The sequence below is a fragment of the Ambystoma mexicanum genome, chromosome 1p (assembly GCF_040938575.1).
Source record: "Ambystoma mexicanum isolate Mex_15411 chromosome 1p, UKY_AmexF1_1, whole genome shotgun sequence".
Lineage (NCBI taxonomy): Eukaryota > Metazoa > Chordata > Amphibia > Caudata > Ambystomatidae > Ambystoma > Ambystoma mexicanum.
In genome coordinates, this window is record NC_090921.1 from 1294722452 (window position 1) to 1294738040 (window position 15589).

The window sequence follows — 15589 nt, forward strand, 5'->3', positions numbered from 1 at the left end:
AGAGACCTGCTACCTTTTTTGTATTACCCAGGGTGGATAGCGATCATTCCCCCTCTGGGTAGTACTGGGTTGGAATCAAGCCGAATCCCGGTTCGGTGAAATAAAGACTAGAAGTATCCCTCTGGTGGTCAAAGGCCATGCCAGGCACGCGCTAAAATGGGATGATATAGGACTAAAGCGCCTGTTGATTTATAAAGGAAACACTGGTGTCCCCTGACGATGTACTGGTTGGCACAGAGAGGAATCCTCAGGAATTGGTGAATGTTTTCCAGATAATGCCTCTGGTGACGAAGCCTTGTTGGGGGGTGCAGCGTAAACATTTTAAAACCACACACGATACCCGAAAAGAGTGTAAATTAGCAAAACAATGCCTTGCTTGGGCCATAAAGAACATTCAGGCCTTGGGGAAGGAAGAGGTCTGCAGGGCGCGATAGGGGAATAGGCAAGAAACCCCACGTAGAACCTCTCTGGGAAGAGGTCAAGGACAAATGCAAATAAGAAGCAGGTAGAATTCTGGAAACTTCTAGGCAGTATATCAGTGAGGGGAGGAGAACGCCATACAAGGCTGCATCACAGAGAAGGTCGGCTACGATTATTTTAGTCAATTGTACCGTGAGGAAAGAGGAGATGAAAATCTATTTGGTATGCCCAGTAATATTGATACGTATACAGGCACCCCATTAGGATTCACCCTTGAGGAAATTAGGCCTGCGGCTGTGTCCCAGAATAACAGATCCGGATAAAATTCAGGGAGATTTTTTTCAAGACAGTAGTATTTGGTCTCCCTTCTTTCGGCGCCTTTTTAAATGTTATTGCCATCTCTAGGTCAGTCTCTAATACTTGTACCCTCGAAAAAAATCATACCCATCTACAAAAAAGGTGGGTGTGAAAACCCGCCAATTGATCGTCCTATTTCTCCCAAGCACAGCTGGAAAATGTTTGGGTAGAGTTTTGCTAGGGCGCTTAAAAGCCGGGATAAAGGGAAACTTATCAATACACCCTCTCCAGGTGGGATCCCCAAGACTATAAAGCCGGAAAGATCATGTTTAGACTGGTCCTTATTGCTGAGAAATCTGCCAGTCTAAGGAAGAAGAATTCACCTTTCATAGATCTCCGCACGGCCCATGATGGCACCCCACAGACGCGGACCTCGAGCAAGGAATCCCCAATGATCTCCTGTCCCTTATCATGTTGCTCTAGGAAAATACCAAGGCTGTAATAAGAGGAGGACTGGGCGGGGAGACCACAGAGCTGTGCGGCAGGGCTGCGTGTAGGCCTTACATTATTTTCCCTTTATGTTCATGGAGCCATCGATAACATGCTGGCTATCCCTCGGATGCTCCCACACTAGACTCACACAAGTGCCCAGCTGTCTGCTTTGCGGGTGACCCTATTCTCCTATCACTTACACCTTCTGTCTTAAAGAAGCAGTTCCAATGTTTTAAAGGTTTTTGGCAGAGGAAGGGTGTAGACATTAACTACAGCAAAACCAAGCATATGGTGTTTTCAAAAACCTATTTCAAGCAATAAAAACATTTTTAAAGCGCCTTTTGGGACTTCCGCGTAGCACATCGACTGCATTATTAATAATAGCCTTTAAACCTTGTGGAGTACCCAGAACGGAGGATATTCAGGGACTCCGTTCTTGATGTATTCAACCAGGAAGGACCCGAGAGACCGTGTTTTTAACAGTATGGTGCATGGTCAACACCAGGCACCATTGCCCTCTGCAGAAGGACAAGTGAGAAAGTCACTGTGTTGCAGTTGCACGATTTTTAAAACAAATCTTAATTGAAGAGGAATGAAATGTTAAGGCTAGCAACCTGGTCTGGAAGCAGACTGGAATGTTAGTATATTTTAATGGCTGTCATTATATTACACATATATTAATCACTGATGAATTGTGGTTCCAATTGATTTGAATATGTTTTAACATGTGCTAGAATTGTTAATCATGGTTTGTCTTGTCATTATTATGACTGTTTTTATGCTTTATGCCCAATTGCAAATATGTCGAAAAAAGGTATTAGATGATTTTTTAAAAAGGCCCTGTTTGATTTTTGTTTTTTATTTGGGTGTTTTTTCTTTTAATTATTTTTTGAGTTTTATCTTTATTGTTTTAATGACCCATGCTTCTGTATTCCTCTTTCCTACTTCACTTCCCTCATTTCTACCCGTACATGAGGTTTTCTCTTCATGGTGTTCCCTTGCTCCTTCGAATGCTGTGCAATAGTTGCTGATGGAAAGACATGTCAACAGGCCAAAGACCACACACTTGCTTTTCAAATGAGGATCTTGGTAATGTCGTGTAAAATTACTGAATTTGAATCTAATATTTTTTACGAATGCATTCAGCCTTACCGTCAGACTGACCAAAAGCCCAGCAAGGATTCCAAGGACATTGTGGATGAACTCCCACCTGCTGCCTGGAGTTAAGTACAATCAAACAAACCCCTCTTTCTTGTCAGAACCAGTCAATGCAAAGGAGCACTATCATGTACTGTGCTAGTGTGGTTCCACGAGCGCTCAAGCTCCTTTCTCAGTTATCCCAAGGACAAACCCTTGTCCCATTGTGGCTGAACCCTCCCATCATTTCTTCCCAGGCCCCACAAGCTCACCTTCCATTGGATTTCCCCATGGAACAGCTCATTTGTGGCAATATCCACGCGGTTCCAGGCCACGGCCAGCTTCAGCTCGTCCAGGTACTCTATGGCATCGTTCGTCTGTTTCTTGCAGGCTGTAAGTGGGAGAGATGGACAATGGTACGGATATGCTTTTAACTGTCTCCTAGAAAATGTCTTAGGAGAGCAATTTGCACTATTACACACTTTCAAATTCAAACTTCTCTTCTTACAAGACCACTTGTTGGTACCTTCATTTCCTGGCTCACAGCACTGTCCCTCAAATCTGCAATGGGCACATGCTGACTTTTCCAAATTCAATCACATTTCTTTAGTGGCGATGACCCTATACTGCCCAGTATCGTAAAAGGACAACGTGGCAGATTAATTGGGGAGGAGGAGATGTGCCCCATCTCAGGCGGCCTCCGCTTCATTATTGGTATTTGGCTTACTTGCCTTACTTGCCATGCTTATATGGAATCTTCCATCGACGCTAGAGGGGATTCGTTTTTCAATTCTCAGGCATCTCATGCAGTTTAGTATGGACAAAGCAACATCCATCAGTTCTGGAGGACTGGCCTGCACCACAGTTTACACTGTATCCACTGTGTGCTGGGATTGCCAAAGCCAACAAATCGGGAGAATGTCTAGGCAATTTTATAGATGCCAGTATTGCCACTGTAAACCAATGTTCATACTGCACGTGACAAGTATATGACGGCATGCCACGTTAATGAGGCACTTTCATGCTGGCTCTGACCTGTATATGCCAGCATGCTACTATAAGAACAAAAGCTCATTTGAGCTGTGCCCAATGTATGCCATTGTTGCACATTAAACATGTTATCAGCATAAAAAAACAAAAGAGGGGTGAGGCGTGCACTCCAAATCCTGGCCAATATACTACCTGAAGAAAGAAAAACACAGCCTCCCTGAAGAGTGTTGGGACACGAAAGCGGTAGGAGGAGGAGGAGAACAGCAGTACAAATGCAGCAGAAGGGATCCAACCCTGTGAACATTTTTGTAACAAATGGTATCTAACCCAGTGAACTGGACATTTTGGGATTTAACTCAGTTATTTGTTTTCTTTCTTCAGGTAGTATATTGGCCAGGATTTGGAATGCGCGCCTCACCCCCCTTTTGTTTTTACATGTAATCCGGGGAGATCCGGCCTCCAGAGGCCGCAGCACTGAGGATATTTTGCCCTACAGTGGAGAACCATAGTTATGGTTTTCCCCCTGCCCCTGCTAAAGGTAAGAAGTGTGCTCATGGAGGGGTGTCTTTCCTTGTTCACCTGAATTAAACAATTGATTTCATTACAGCTCCCATAATCCTTAGACTGCATTAGCAATTTAATTGGATTCACCTGAAAAGAAAGGCAACCCAGCCTCCCTGAAGAGTGTGGGGACACGAAAGCGCTAGGAGGAGGAGAACAGCAGTACAAATGGAGCCGAAGGGATCCAACCCTGTGAACATTTTTGTAACAAATGGGATTCAACCCAGTTATTCTTTTTCTTTCTTCAGGTCGTATATTGGCCAGGACTTGGAGTGCGCGCCTCACCCCCATTTTGTTTTTACATGTTATCAGAATAGTTGCCACAATTGCCCTGTAAAAATGTTGCACTACAGGCAGGGCCCATATATGCTAGCATTTTAGATTCTGTGCTGGGCTCATACCTTTTGTGACAAATAGAACATATAAAACTGCCATGCTACTTTGTCTCTCGAACAAGAAGTAATCAGGACATGTGAAGAGAGCAATCTCTGCCCATTTCCGAGACTTGCAAATTCATTTGATTTTCAAGCTCATTTACTTACTCGTTCCCCTTTCAGTGAAATAACCAGGGGCAACGGGTGCTTCCCTTCAGAAAGAAAGCTTGTCCAGGCACTAACCTGTTCACACCATCGGATAATAAACAACCGGTTAGTTACCTCGGTTTACTCAAGGCTCCTGCTTTTTGCTACGGTTCTATGTTCTTTCATCGCCAGAAATGTAAATGCCTGCAATTTAAATATGTACATAATTACGAAAATGTACAACAAATGTTTTTTTTTGGGGGGGGTGTCAACCCCCTCCCCCACCTACTTTTACCTGTTGCCTACCCCCCAACCTCTTATCTGCTCTTTCCCACTCCCCCTAAAAATGTCGATGTACATTTTCATAATTATGTACATGTTTAAATTGCAGGCATTTACATTTCCGGCGATGAAAGGATGTCGGTCCATTTGCTACATTCACTACTGTCTGCCCTGTAAACGTGTGGTCAACCCATGCACAATGTTTTGGTGCATAAATCAAACATTCAAGCCTTGCTGCATCATCTATAACGCAGTCACACTCGAGTCACCCAGCTACTTCGCAGAGAAATTCAGCATCTCTGGTGGACAATGCACCACCAGAAGCCAGACTTGAAGTCCACCGCTGCAAAAACTAAAGGGCAAGAAAACAAACCTCAACCCAATCGAACCTCTGCTCTGTCAGCATCAGACTTTCCCCCATGCTCCTATAATTCAGAAAAGAACTCAAGAACCACCTCTTCAAGGAGTCTCTCCTCCTCAACACCTAGGCCATCACGTTACGCCACCCGCCCCCTTCTTCCCTGCCACACGGTAAAGCTGTACCCCTCCTCTGTATATTAGCCCCCGCTGTACATCTGTTCTGTTATCTCTGTAAAGCGTGACGTTATGCATCTGTATTGTTGTATACCTCTGTAAAGCGTGACGTTATGCATCTGTATTGTTGTACACCTCTGTAAAGGGCTCAGTTGCTTCTTGAAGTTAGGTCCGCACACAAATACCAGAATAATAATAAAAATGATTCTCTCATGAAAAATGCACCCGAAGCCTTGATGCACATGGATTGACTTTCAGCATCACGGATGACCTCCCCACTCATCTATCCCAAGATGCTTGGTACTGACGTGAAAAGGGCACCTTTATGTCATGATTCCTATTGACAGACTGGGTCATCTGGCATGTTTCCAAGTAGCCTGGCAAACAGGCCTTGTGGCATGAGGAGCATGCTGGCTAAATTTGAATTCCAATGGTGTATTTGGGAGAGGCGCATGTGGACATGCTGTGAACTCATCTCTGCCCAGAGGTGTAATGGCACTATGCAGCGAGTTATTTTGCTAGAATCTCTCTCCCTCTCCCTCCCCCAAGCCACCACATCCGACCCCCCGCATCTCCCACAGAGTTACCCGATGCCTACATACATTTCTCAGCATAGTTCTGGCCAGTGCTTTGAATGGAAACAAAGAATTGCAGGTAGTCACCAAGCTGTGAAGATAGACATTCCGGCGTAGCGCTTTCGGTGCCAGCCGTTTTGGCACGGCACCTTGCGCACAGGTCCCTTTTAAGCACACCCTGTTTGCAGGCAATGCCCAGTGAGAGTAAATTATGTGCCAAGGAGCACACACTTTGTTAAAGCAGTGTATCTGAAATCCTGTCACACAAAACGTCCAATTTATTGTTATGCATTGTGTTCAGAAAGTCTGAATATCTATATTAAATGAGACTTTCTTTTTTTCATATCAAGCTAGCATATATAGCTGTAAACTAAGCTTTAGAAGGGGAGTTTTATTCTTGCTTGCTTTCATTGCCTAATAAGAAATTCGGTAGGTAACGAGCTGTGTGCGAATTTTCAGTGGAAAACGTTGCATCACAACTCCATTTACATATTAGAATATGCACAAAGAAACATCTTAAGCAAGTAATTGCGCAAGCTTTCCAAATTAGTCCCTGCTCCATCAAAGGACACCAATGGCAGCAGGTGAAGCCCACTTAGCACACAGGGTGCGGAACACTGTTTGCTGAGAGCACAGTAGATGCAGGTTTGTCCCTCCTTTTGTTCTGCAGGTTGGGCCCTGAAGGAGACATTATGAAAACTGCAGGTGGTGGAGAGAGGAGGAGGGAGGTGGTGCTGCTTTCCTCCAGCCAAGGCTGCTGAAGCTTATTCCTTTAAGTTGCGAAAATGCGAAATGAAAAGCTTTCATTTTCACCACACAATATAGTCGAGTACCAGTACTCTCTTTGGGCGTTGAAAAGTGGAGGTACTCAAATAAGGAGTTCAGGTAGGACCGGCCCATTTATAGCACTGGTTCTGGCTACAAACGAGTGCCGCATGCTGGTAGCCATGCTTGAAAATGGCCTCCATAGCTCAGACTCATTGAACTGAATACATGTAGGATTAGCCAAAATTAGGGGAGAACCGTTACCCCAAGACTGGGTACTTCAGAAGTACATTTTTTTGCAACTTTCCTTGCAGTAGTTCACAGCTACAGATTAGCTGCACAGCTTTTGTTGATTTGTATTTTTATTTAATTTTAAAATAGGGATGTCAATTTTGTTCAGAACTGACATACAATAGCACCAAGGACGAGTATACGTGTCCTTTTTGCATAGACTTCCATAATAGCCTGGCACCTAAGGGGATAATAGTGGCGTAACACAAAATGTGCCCTCCCTCACTACCCAGTGAGCCATGCTGAAGGCCCCACCCAAATGCATGGGGGTGCCAGAATCCATGTCAGCCTGGACCACCACGGATGTGCAATGCACACGATGATCAGGGTCATGTCAGGCACTGCACTAGGTGAAAGATGTAAGTATGTATTTTAATGAAAAATGTAATCTTTCACCTACTGTAGAAACAAGGGGGCTGTGCCTGGCTCTCGCGTCCTGATACCCAAATGTAAAAGCCACCTCTGTGCTTGGTTGGTAATATTACGTACAGTAATAATACCGTACGAAAACATGCTCATGCTGACTGTCAGTACATGCCAGTATCCCTATGTGGATACTCTCTTTTTGGGTTTGCCATTAAATGGCAGTAAAAAGTTATTGCTGCTGTATAAATACTTGACTAACCCTTGCACCACCATGTAAGAATACTCTCTGGGCCTCATCACGAGTTGGGCGGTATCCCTGGCAGTATTACTGCCGTGCTATTAGCGTTAACACCAAACCCCCTGGTGCCATTAGCGCTGGATCACGGGTTTGGCAGAACTGTAAATTGGGCCCATTCGGGAATTCCGAATTGGGCCCAATGGGGAATTTTCAGCGCTACTACTGTCAGCGGTATTAACGCGTAGTAATAGCACCAAAAATTGGCAAAATCACAGCAGATTTGCCCCCAGCTCAGAGCTGGGGATAAATCTTGCCAGATCTGTGATTTGGCGAACCCTTAAATGCGGCACCAATAGCGTTACCACCACATTTAAGAGTTACCGCCAAACTCGTGATGACCCCCTCTATGTTGACTTTGCCCTCAATGTCAGTAAAACATACAATGCTGCAGTAAGGAACCATTTCCTTGTTTGTCTGCACAAATGTCTCTACCCACCAATACTCATGTTGACTTTGTCCTTAACACCAGTAAAACATGCAATGCTACAGTAAGAAAATATTTACTTGCCGACTGCACATGTGCCACCACATTCCCCATGTAAGAACACACATCATAATGTCTTTGCCTCTTATGTGACTAAAATATGCCATTTCAGAGGCAAAATGTCCAGTTAGCCTCCCCATTGTGCTATAAATGCCCTACCCGAAACCCTCATCCAAGTGATAACATTCATCATGTTGGCTTTGTCCGGAATTAGAAGTAAAACATGTAAGAAAATGTCCACGAGCCAATGCCGCTTTCCTGGCCCCAAGCCATGCATGTAAACATTCACACCAACTCACCCACCAGCCAATCATCCAGTGGTGACTGGTGAATCTTTTTAATTGGAGGGACGTAAGCATTTCCCACAAATATGCCAGAGCTCGAATCAACCAAAAGGAGTTTGGAGGCGATTTCTCCCCACCTCCCACCAACCTCTGCCTACCCCCGAGAACATTAGGGGTAAAATGATACATTAGACTGCAATTCGGTTTGTATGGTACCTCCAATCCAAAAATACAATAGATGCAACTCACCAACAGAGCACAATAGCATTTCCCAACACATTTTCATAATGCCTTTACCCACAACATATGCACGTATAAAAACAAGTTTGCACGGGCTGTGCCCATACATGCCCATAATGGCTGCACCAATATATACCAGTATTCCCATATAAGAACATACTCATACTTGCTTTGCACATAATGCCAGTAATGACACTGTAAGAAAACATGTCCAGGTGGATTCTAAAAATATATGGCAGCATCCCCATGTAAGGACACACTGCTGTTGGCTTTGCCAGAAAAAAAAGACATAACAAAATACACACACATGTCCAAACCGGCTGCACCAAAATGCCAGTCTAACAATATAATATATTTATCATGCTTACTGCATCATAGATGTCCAGAAAGAAATGCCAAGCCACAGTAAGAAATAGCTAGCCCAGTAATAAGACACCATGCATGCTTTGTTATATATGGCCATTAAATATGTCATGCCACAGTAAGAAATTGCTAGACTGGCTCTACCAAAATGCCAGTCTAGCCACATAACATGCTTGCTTCATCATGGATGGATGCCCATTAAAGAATGTTGTATAAGCGCACTCCATCCCTCACCCCACCTGCCAATATCAGCTCCTCTGCACCAGCCCTGCACGAAAACATGCATACACCCATTCTCACAAATTTCAATCACTCATTCACATGCACAACCCGCCACACATACATCATACATTACAACATAACACACCCATGCATGCATGCATTCATCAAACATGTAGCAAGCAGGAGCGTGTGCGCGCGCACACACACACACACACACACAAACACAGTTTTCCCAACTTGCTACAGATCCAAATCCATCTTCCCAGAGGAAGGTGTCCGCTTCGCTGCACACTCCAGCCTCCACCACACAGAGGAACGAGGAATCAGGGATAGCTTACTCATTCCTGTCATGTGCAGTGTGGCGGGAGTGCCGGTGCTGCAACTCCACATTGTCTTTGTGAAGTCAGAGCGCATGTACCCCAGCTTCACTAAGAAATAAAATCATGCTAAGCCATGAGTATGGATTTATTTGTATTTTTTTTAATTTATTTTTACAGAGAACTAAGCCCCATTTAGGGGCAGACAATTTTGAAATGTTTAGGGGCTGGACATTTTGACTGCGTAGTGTGATGCTGGAAATGCATCGGAGGGACAGGGCCTCCGTATCCTTGTCCTTTACTGCTTTTTATCGTGTGTTCTGTCGTTTTCCATGCTGGAGTTCATGTGGGACTCCTGGCGGTGCAGCTCTCTTTTGGTTTGGTGAACAGACCCATGGGATACCCTTATGGCCCCCATGGGTAGGGGTGCAAGCCTGTGCCCTAGTGTATGTTTTTGGGCACCTGTGTGACCCCCACAGAGCAGGGTACGGGCTGGTGGCAGCTCCATGCTGAACTTACTGGTGCCCTGAGCATCCTCATTTTGGGATGCCCAGGCCCCGTCATTGGAATCGGTAGATTCCTGATGGAGACAAAATGGCCCCCATGGCCTCTTGTCTTCCATCGCCTGTTACCTTGATCTTCCCGAAGTCCCGGGACGCCCTGACTCTGTCCCTTCCCCCTGACTGGCTGTTGGGTGGAAGTTCCTTATATGGTAGTGTGGGGAAGTGCTGACCAGACTGGCTGGAGCCTTCTCAACTACCGTATGTTGTGGGTACACCTGTGGGTGGGACCTGGGTGAATGGAGTGTGTGACGAATACACATTCTATGTTATGGGTGTCTAGTATCTGGTGGTTGACACAATGACCGAAACAGCCCTGCCCGAAACCGGTATGAATGCAGTGTGGAGTGTTGAATGGCTCTGTACTTGTCCCAATACACATAACTTGTTGTGAGTGTCTGGAGAGAAGTGAATGGCCTGAATGCACTATGCACCCGATTGGTTGCCTGCCTGCATGAATGCCCTTCATAGTGATTGGATGCTCGACTGTGACCCAGCAGAATGAACGGGAGATCAACAGTATATCTGGGGACCTCTCACTGCTAGGAATCGTGTTCAGAAGTATTCAGAGCTGAAGTCCTAACTACGAAGAGTAACTGGAGTGAGACCTGAAGCTTGACCTTGAAGCCCGGCTGGAAGAGAAGAATTGCTGTTGCTCGCAATCGGAAAGCTGCTGTGCCTTCAAGGACTGACCCAGAGAGGACCTGGTAAGGCGCCCTCTTCCCGAGCTACGAGGGACCATCGTGCACCAGCTGATCTTTGCCAAAGCTCCCTGGTAGACAGACGCCGACCAGAGACAGGGACTGCCGCGGAATCCCAAAGAGAAGCGCCCGGACTGTTGTCCGCCACTGTCGACAACCGCCGTGCTCCCGTTTGCCCAAGAACTTCTTTTGATTTAAGGACGCTTTCGTCTGCATCACCGCCCGCTTTATCCCGCTGGAGAAGGCCCAACCTTTGACTCGCTGAGGAGCATCCGCCGGTGGGTTTCACACCACCCAAAGACCACAGAGACGCCGACGACTCGACACCCTTGCTGGGCCACAGTTCTTCATCATCTCTTTGCGGTCCAGAACTATCGTCACTGAGGTGCCCCGCACGTCTCTTCCTTGCAGGACGCCAACGCTCCATCATCGATGAGCACCGCTAGGAACGAAGCTGCCACTTCACCGCCGTAGTTCAACCTGTTCTACGTCAGACGTTCGACGACCCGTGACTCCTGCCTTAAAGGGAGGGCACTCAAGAAGGGCCGTCGATTTCCTGTCGACGAAGCTACAATTCCAGGTACATTGGGGCTGCAGAACTATTGTAGAAGGAAATAAGACTTGCAGAATATATGGACTGGGCTTGTGATACATCTTTGCTTTACAGGTTGCCCAGGTTGGGGGGGAAGGGTGGTGGGTATCTCCACACAGAACTGTGTCTAGGTAGCGGGGCCAGTATTCTTACAATTGTTCCAACCAACTGCTTTCCTCCCATTTTCTACAGCTGGTTTCCTTGTTATTGATCTTTGTGACATATTGACAGTACAGTTGATGCACTTTAATGAGATCTGATAATACTTGTGGTACCACTTTAGAACTGTATATATTTACCATGGTTGATTTTCGGAGCACAAAGTGAGTTATTGTGATAGTGTACATAACCTTGAATATTAATTATATAAGACTGTTTTAACTAATACAGTGTGTGGACATTCCTTTGTGGGGGCTTGGGGTCTACACTGTACTTAAGAACCAGCCTGCATCACCTCCTGAGAAGCTAGGCCTCGATTGCTCGACCACGTACCAATAATAGAGAATCTTGGCTGGGGCCCTCTGTACTTCTGCTCTCTATATGGTAGAGGAGAGGCACAGACTCCCCCCTCCGGTCTTTACACTTAGGCACTATGAGATTACATGCGCTACCCAGGAAGAACGCCAAGTGGTGAAGCTAGGATTTGAGACCAGTCTGCACTTTCTGCCATTGATCACATTGTTTCCTGGTTCTCGTCATTAACCAAGGTGCAATTATTTGTGAATGTTTGACTTGTGTAAGTTAAAATTAATTACCTGTTTTGTAGACATGAAAACTACCCAAATCATATGATAAATAAATATGATGCCAATATTCTTTTTAAAATAATCTGCATAGATTAATGTTATACAAAAGCAGAAAAATTGAAGATTTATTTTCACCATCATAAATGGATCTCTGAAAGTAGCAAAATACTAATTTACTTGAGCCAAAAATATTTTGTCTGGGTTTTACTGCTGTATTTTAAAGATTTAAATAAACCCCACAAAGGTAACGATGTGGTAAATTCACCTGCTTACTTCGGTTTCCACACATGCATGCAGATTATTATTATTAATGATGTGAAGACCATTTTAAAATTGTGGAAAAATGCTGTCTGGCTTTTATTAAGGAATGCGCTGAACAACTCACTCCCTTCTTGTCACAACTTTCACTGTCACAACTATCACAACGTGCTTGTGGGCTCACCTGTGAATGCTTGGATAGATTCTTCTTTGTTGACTCAGTCTGTCTGCCGCCATTTCTTGGAAGTGCGGGTCTCGTGAAGGTAAGGGCGGGCTTCCCGTTTAGGTATGAAAAATAACGAGACTTCTGCTGGGGATCTTGATGGTTGTATGAGCCGGTTAGTCAGATGCAAGTCCAGATAGGTGCAAAGGACCTTCTTCTCTATCAAGGATAAAGAGAACATGCGCCGAAGTGTACCAAAGCTTCTGGTAGCAGCTGTATGGCGCAATCTTCCAGACGGTGTGGAGGTAGGTCCAGGACGTGACTATCCCTGAATACTTCTTGGTATTCGGATAGTTCAGGAGGAATACAACAAACATCGCAAACATCCTTATGTTCTGGTGTAAGGATTTGCACAGATTCTACTTGCGGTTGTGTAAAACATTTCCGTTTACAAAAAGCCGATTCAAATGCCATAGTGTTTCGAGTCCAATCGATGGTCGGATTATGTTTCCTAAAGCACGGAATAACGAGAATAATCGGAAAATGAGCAGCTCGTATGAGATCAAACTGCATCTGTTCCGAATGTTGAAGGATGGTCACAGTTAGAGTCTCTGTCATCTGGGTGATAGGTCCGGAAGAAAGGGGGGTACCGTCCACCCCTTCTACCTTTTGGGCATCTTCACGCTGGAAAAGGGTGAGACCTTGTTTGTGGGCCCAAACGGTGTCCATGAACACCCCTTTGGCTCCACAATCGAGCAGTGCCATGGTAGCGAGTACCGTGTGTCGTGTCTTCAGCTGGATGGCCACTATCATGAGGCGTGAATCCATCAAAGCGACTTGGGATGTAACCGTTACTATAACATAGGGACTGGGGGTTAGACCTCGGATGCTGGTCCCCATTAGGTCCGAGGTCGGTCGTTTCCCGCCCGCCTGGGAGGTACGTCTGGACAGTTACGTAAGAGATGGGAATTGGATCCGCAATACATGCAAAGTCCGGTGTCTCTTCTTCGTTTTCTCTCTTCGGGTGTCAGGGAGGGCCGGGCGGATCCAATCTGCCTTGGTTCTTCCCTACTGCTTAAGGACGGCACAGGAGGTGGAGAGGAGGTCCCAAGGGGATGGGTGACCGGGGTCTTATGCTTCCTCTTTTCTGCTCTTCGTTCAGTGAGCCGATATTCTATCTGTAGTACAATCGACATCAAATCTGATAGAGTTGTGGGGGTAGCGATGCATGCTAGCTCGTCCTTAATCTCCTCCTTTAGACCTCAGCGGAATATGGTATACTGGGCTTGTTCCGGCCATCCTGCTTCCATAGCCAGTCGCTTGAAGGTAGATATGTAGAAAAGTAGATCACTGGTCCCTTGCTGTACTTTGAGGAGCTCCTCAGCCGCTACATGGGTAATATCAGGTTGTTCAAAAGTCTGTTTGAGCAATGACAGGAAGGCTTCATGGTCTCGGATTACCGGATTGTTAGCCGTCACCAGAGGAGTAGCCCATGCCAGAGCATTTCCCGTCATATTCGACACCATAAATCCCACCTTAGTATGGTCCGTGGAATAAGTCTGAGGGCGAAAGGCAAAATAGACGGAACAGGTTTCCAGAAACTCCTTCAATCATTTTGCGGTTCCGTCAAACTTGCCCGAGAATAAGGCCATTGGAAGTAAGTCAGATTCACGGGGTTCTCGATTGGCAACCAGCTGCCTCAGGGCAGCATTTTCAGCTTTGACGTTATGTAAATCTACATTCATAGCCTGCACGGCTGCTACCAACTCTTGAAGTTGCTCAGGATTAGCCATTGGAGTTTTTTGTGTTGCAAACTATCAAGTTCTGTTTCTTGAGACCCCACTTCTTGGTCACTCCAAATCCCTTCCTCCTCACCTGTGGGTTTTGGTCCAAGGTTCCGCCAAATCTCTTCTTCCACAGATCCTCCTTTTTTTTTTTAGTAGGTAGGATCTGCCCCGAAAGGAAGCCACCCCGACACTTGGGTGAGTGGTCCGGGCGGGCCCTCCTCCGGTTCAGACCAAAATGGGGAAAAAGCTACTAGGCATAAAAAAACCCTGTCTGGTGGTGTCTGGTGGTATTCCCTTAGCGAGGTGTTGGTGGTAGAACGGGTAAGGATGAGAGGCAGTCTTATTGGAGTGGCCAACCGCCTAAGCAACAGCTTGTATCAGAAGAGAAGAACTGGAAGGTTAAGGCGAGCCAAAAGGCAAACACTGGAACAGACGGTAATAGGAGACAAGACAAGAGCAATAGGCTTTGGAGGGAACCCTTGGAAAACACGATCTCCCGAAACCTAATAGGAGCAGGAAGAGGACAGGATCCAGCGAGGCAAGCGGCAAGGAGGAAAGGAGCAAATAGAAAAAGAAAGGTCCTGCAGAGAGCCGAGAGGAAAACTTACGAGCGCTTCAACCCGAAAGCCTGACGCGAGTAGGTTGCAAAGCGCAGGCTTCCGGGTTGGAGCGACAGAAAAAGGCCTCCCCAGGCGACCACCAGAAAGACTAGACCGCTGCGGGGCTTTGCGCGGGGACGTGGCGGGGAGGGCTAATGGCCGCTCCAACGCCATCGGCTCCACACACGCCAGCCGTGGCGGCGTGTGACAAGGTGTCAGCAGGGGAAGTGGGCAGCCACTAACAGACAAGTTCGACAGCATCTCACACTGCCCACAAGAAAACCTACCCAACTGCCACACAAACCCACTGCCTCTTGTTCACATTTATTAACCTCATGTTCAAACTCAAGGCTTCCCCACTACCCCTGGGCAGACGCCTCCCCTCGTCATTCTTAGCATAAGGTGCAGTTGAGTGGTGTTTTGGCACCTAATGCCCCCTCCTGCTGAGACAAGCTAAGTTTGGACCCTTTCCAAGGCACAGCCCCATGCGCTTCCCCACTCCCCCCTTTACCCATCCTGGTGGTTGCTAAGGCGTAACTCCACCCCCGGCCATGACTGGCCCAAATCCCCTACAAGACTCATTGTGCTAGGACAGCCCTCTGCCCATTGCGGCCCCTGCATTGGAGAACCCAAGGCAGAGGACAGCTCCTGTAGCAGCAGCTCCAAATGGTGTCTGCACATGCCAGAAGAGGAACAAAAAAACAAAAAAAAACAGCAAAGTTTGTCCCCACAGGTGATGATCTA

At 46.3% G+C, this 15589-nt stretch overlaps 1 protein-coding gene across 3 annotated transcripts in view; it reads right to left on the reverse strand.

Moving 5' to 3' along the window:
* TRPM4 (transient receptor potential cation channel subfamily M member 4) overlaps positions 1 to 15589 on the reverse strand; it is a 386617-nt gene that overhangs the window by 146258 nt on the left and 224770 nt on the right. For all 3 annotated transcript variants that reach the window (XM_069605669.1, XM_069605650.1, XM_069605660.1), the window contains exon 10: positions 2619 to 2737. In XM_069605669.1, the coding sequence (XP_069461770.1) occupies positions 2619 to 2737 (119 nt within the window). The remainder of the gene's footprint in view (positions 1 to 2618; positions 2738 to 15589) is intronic.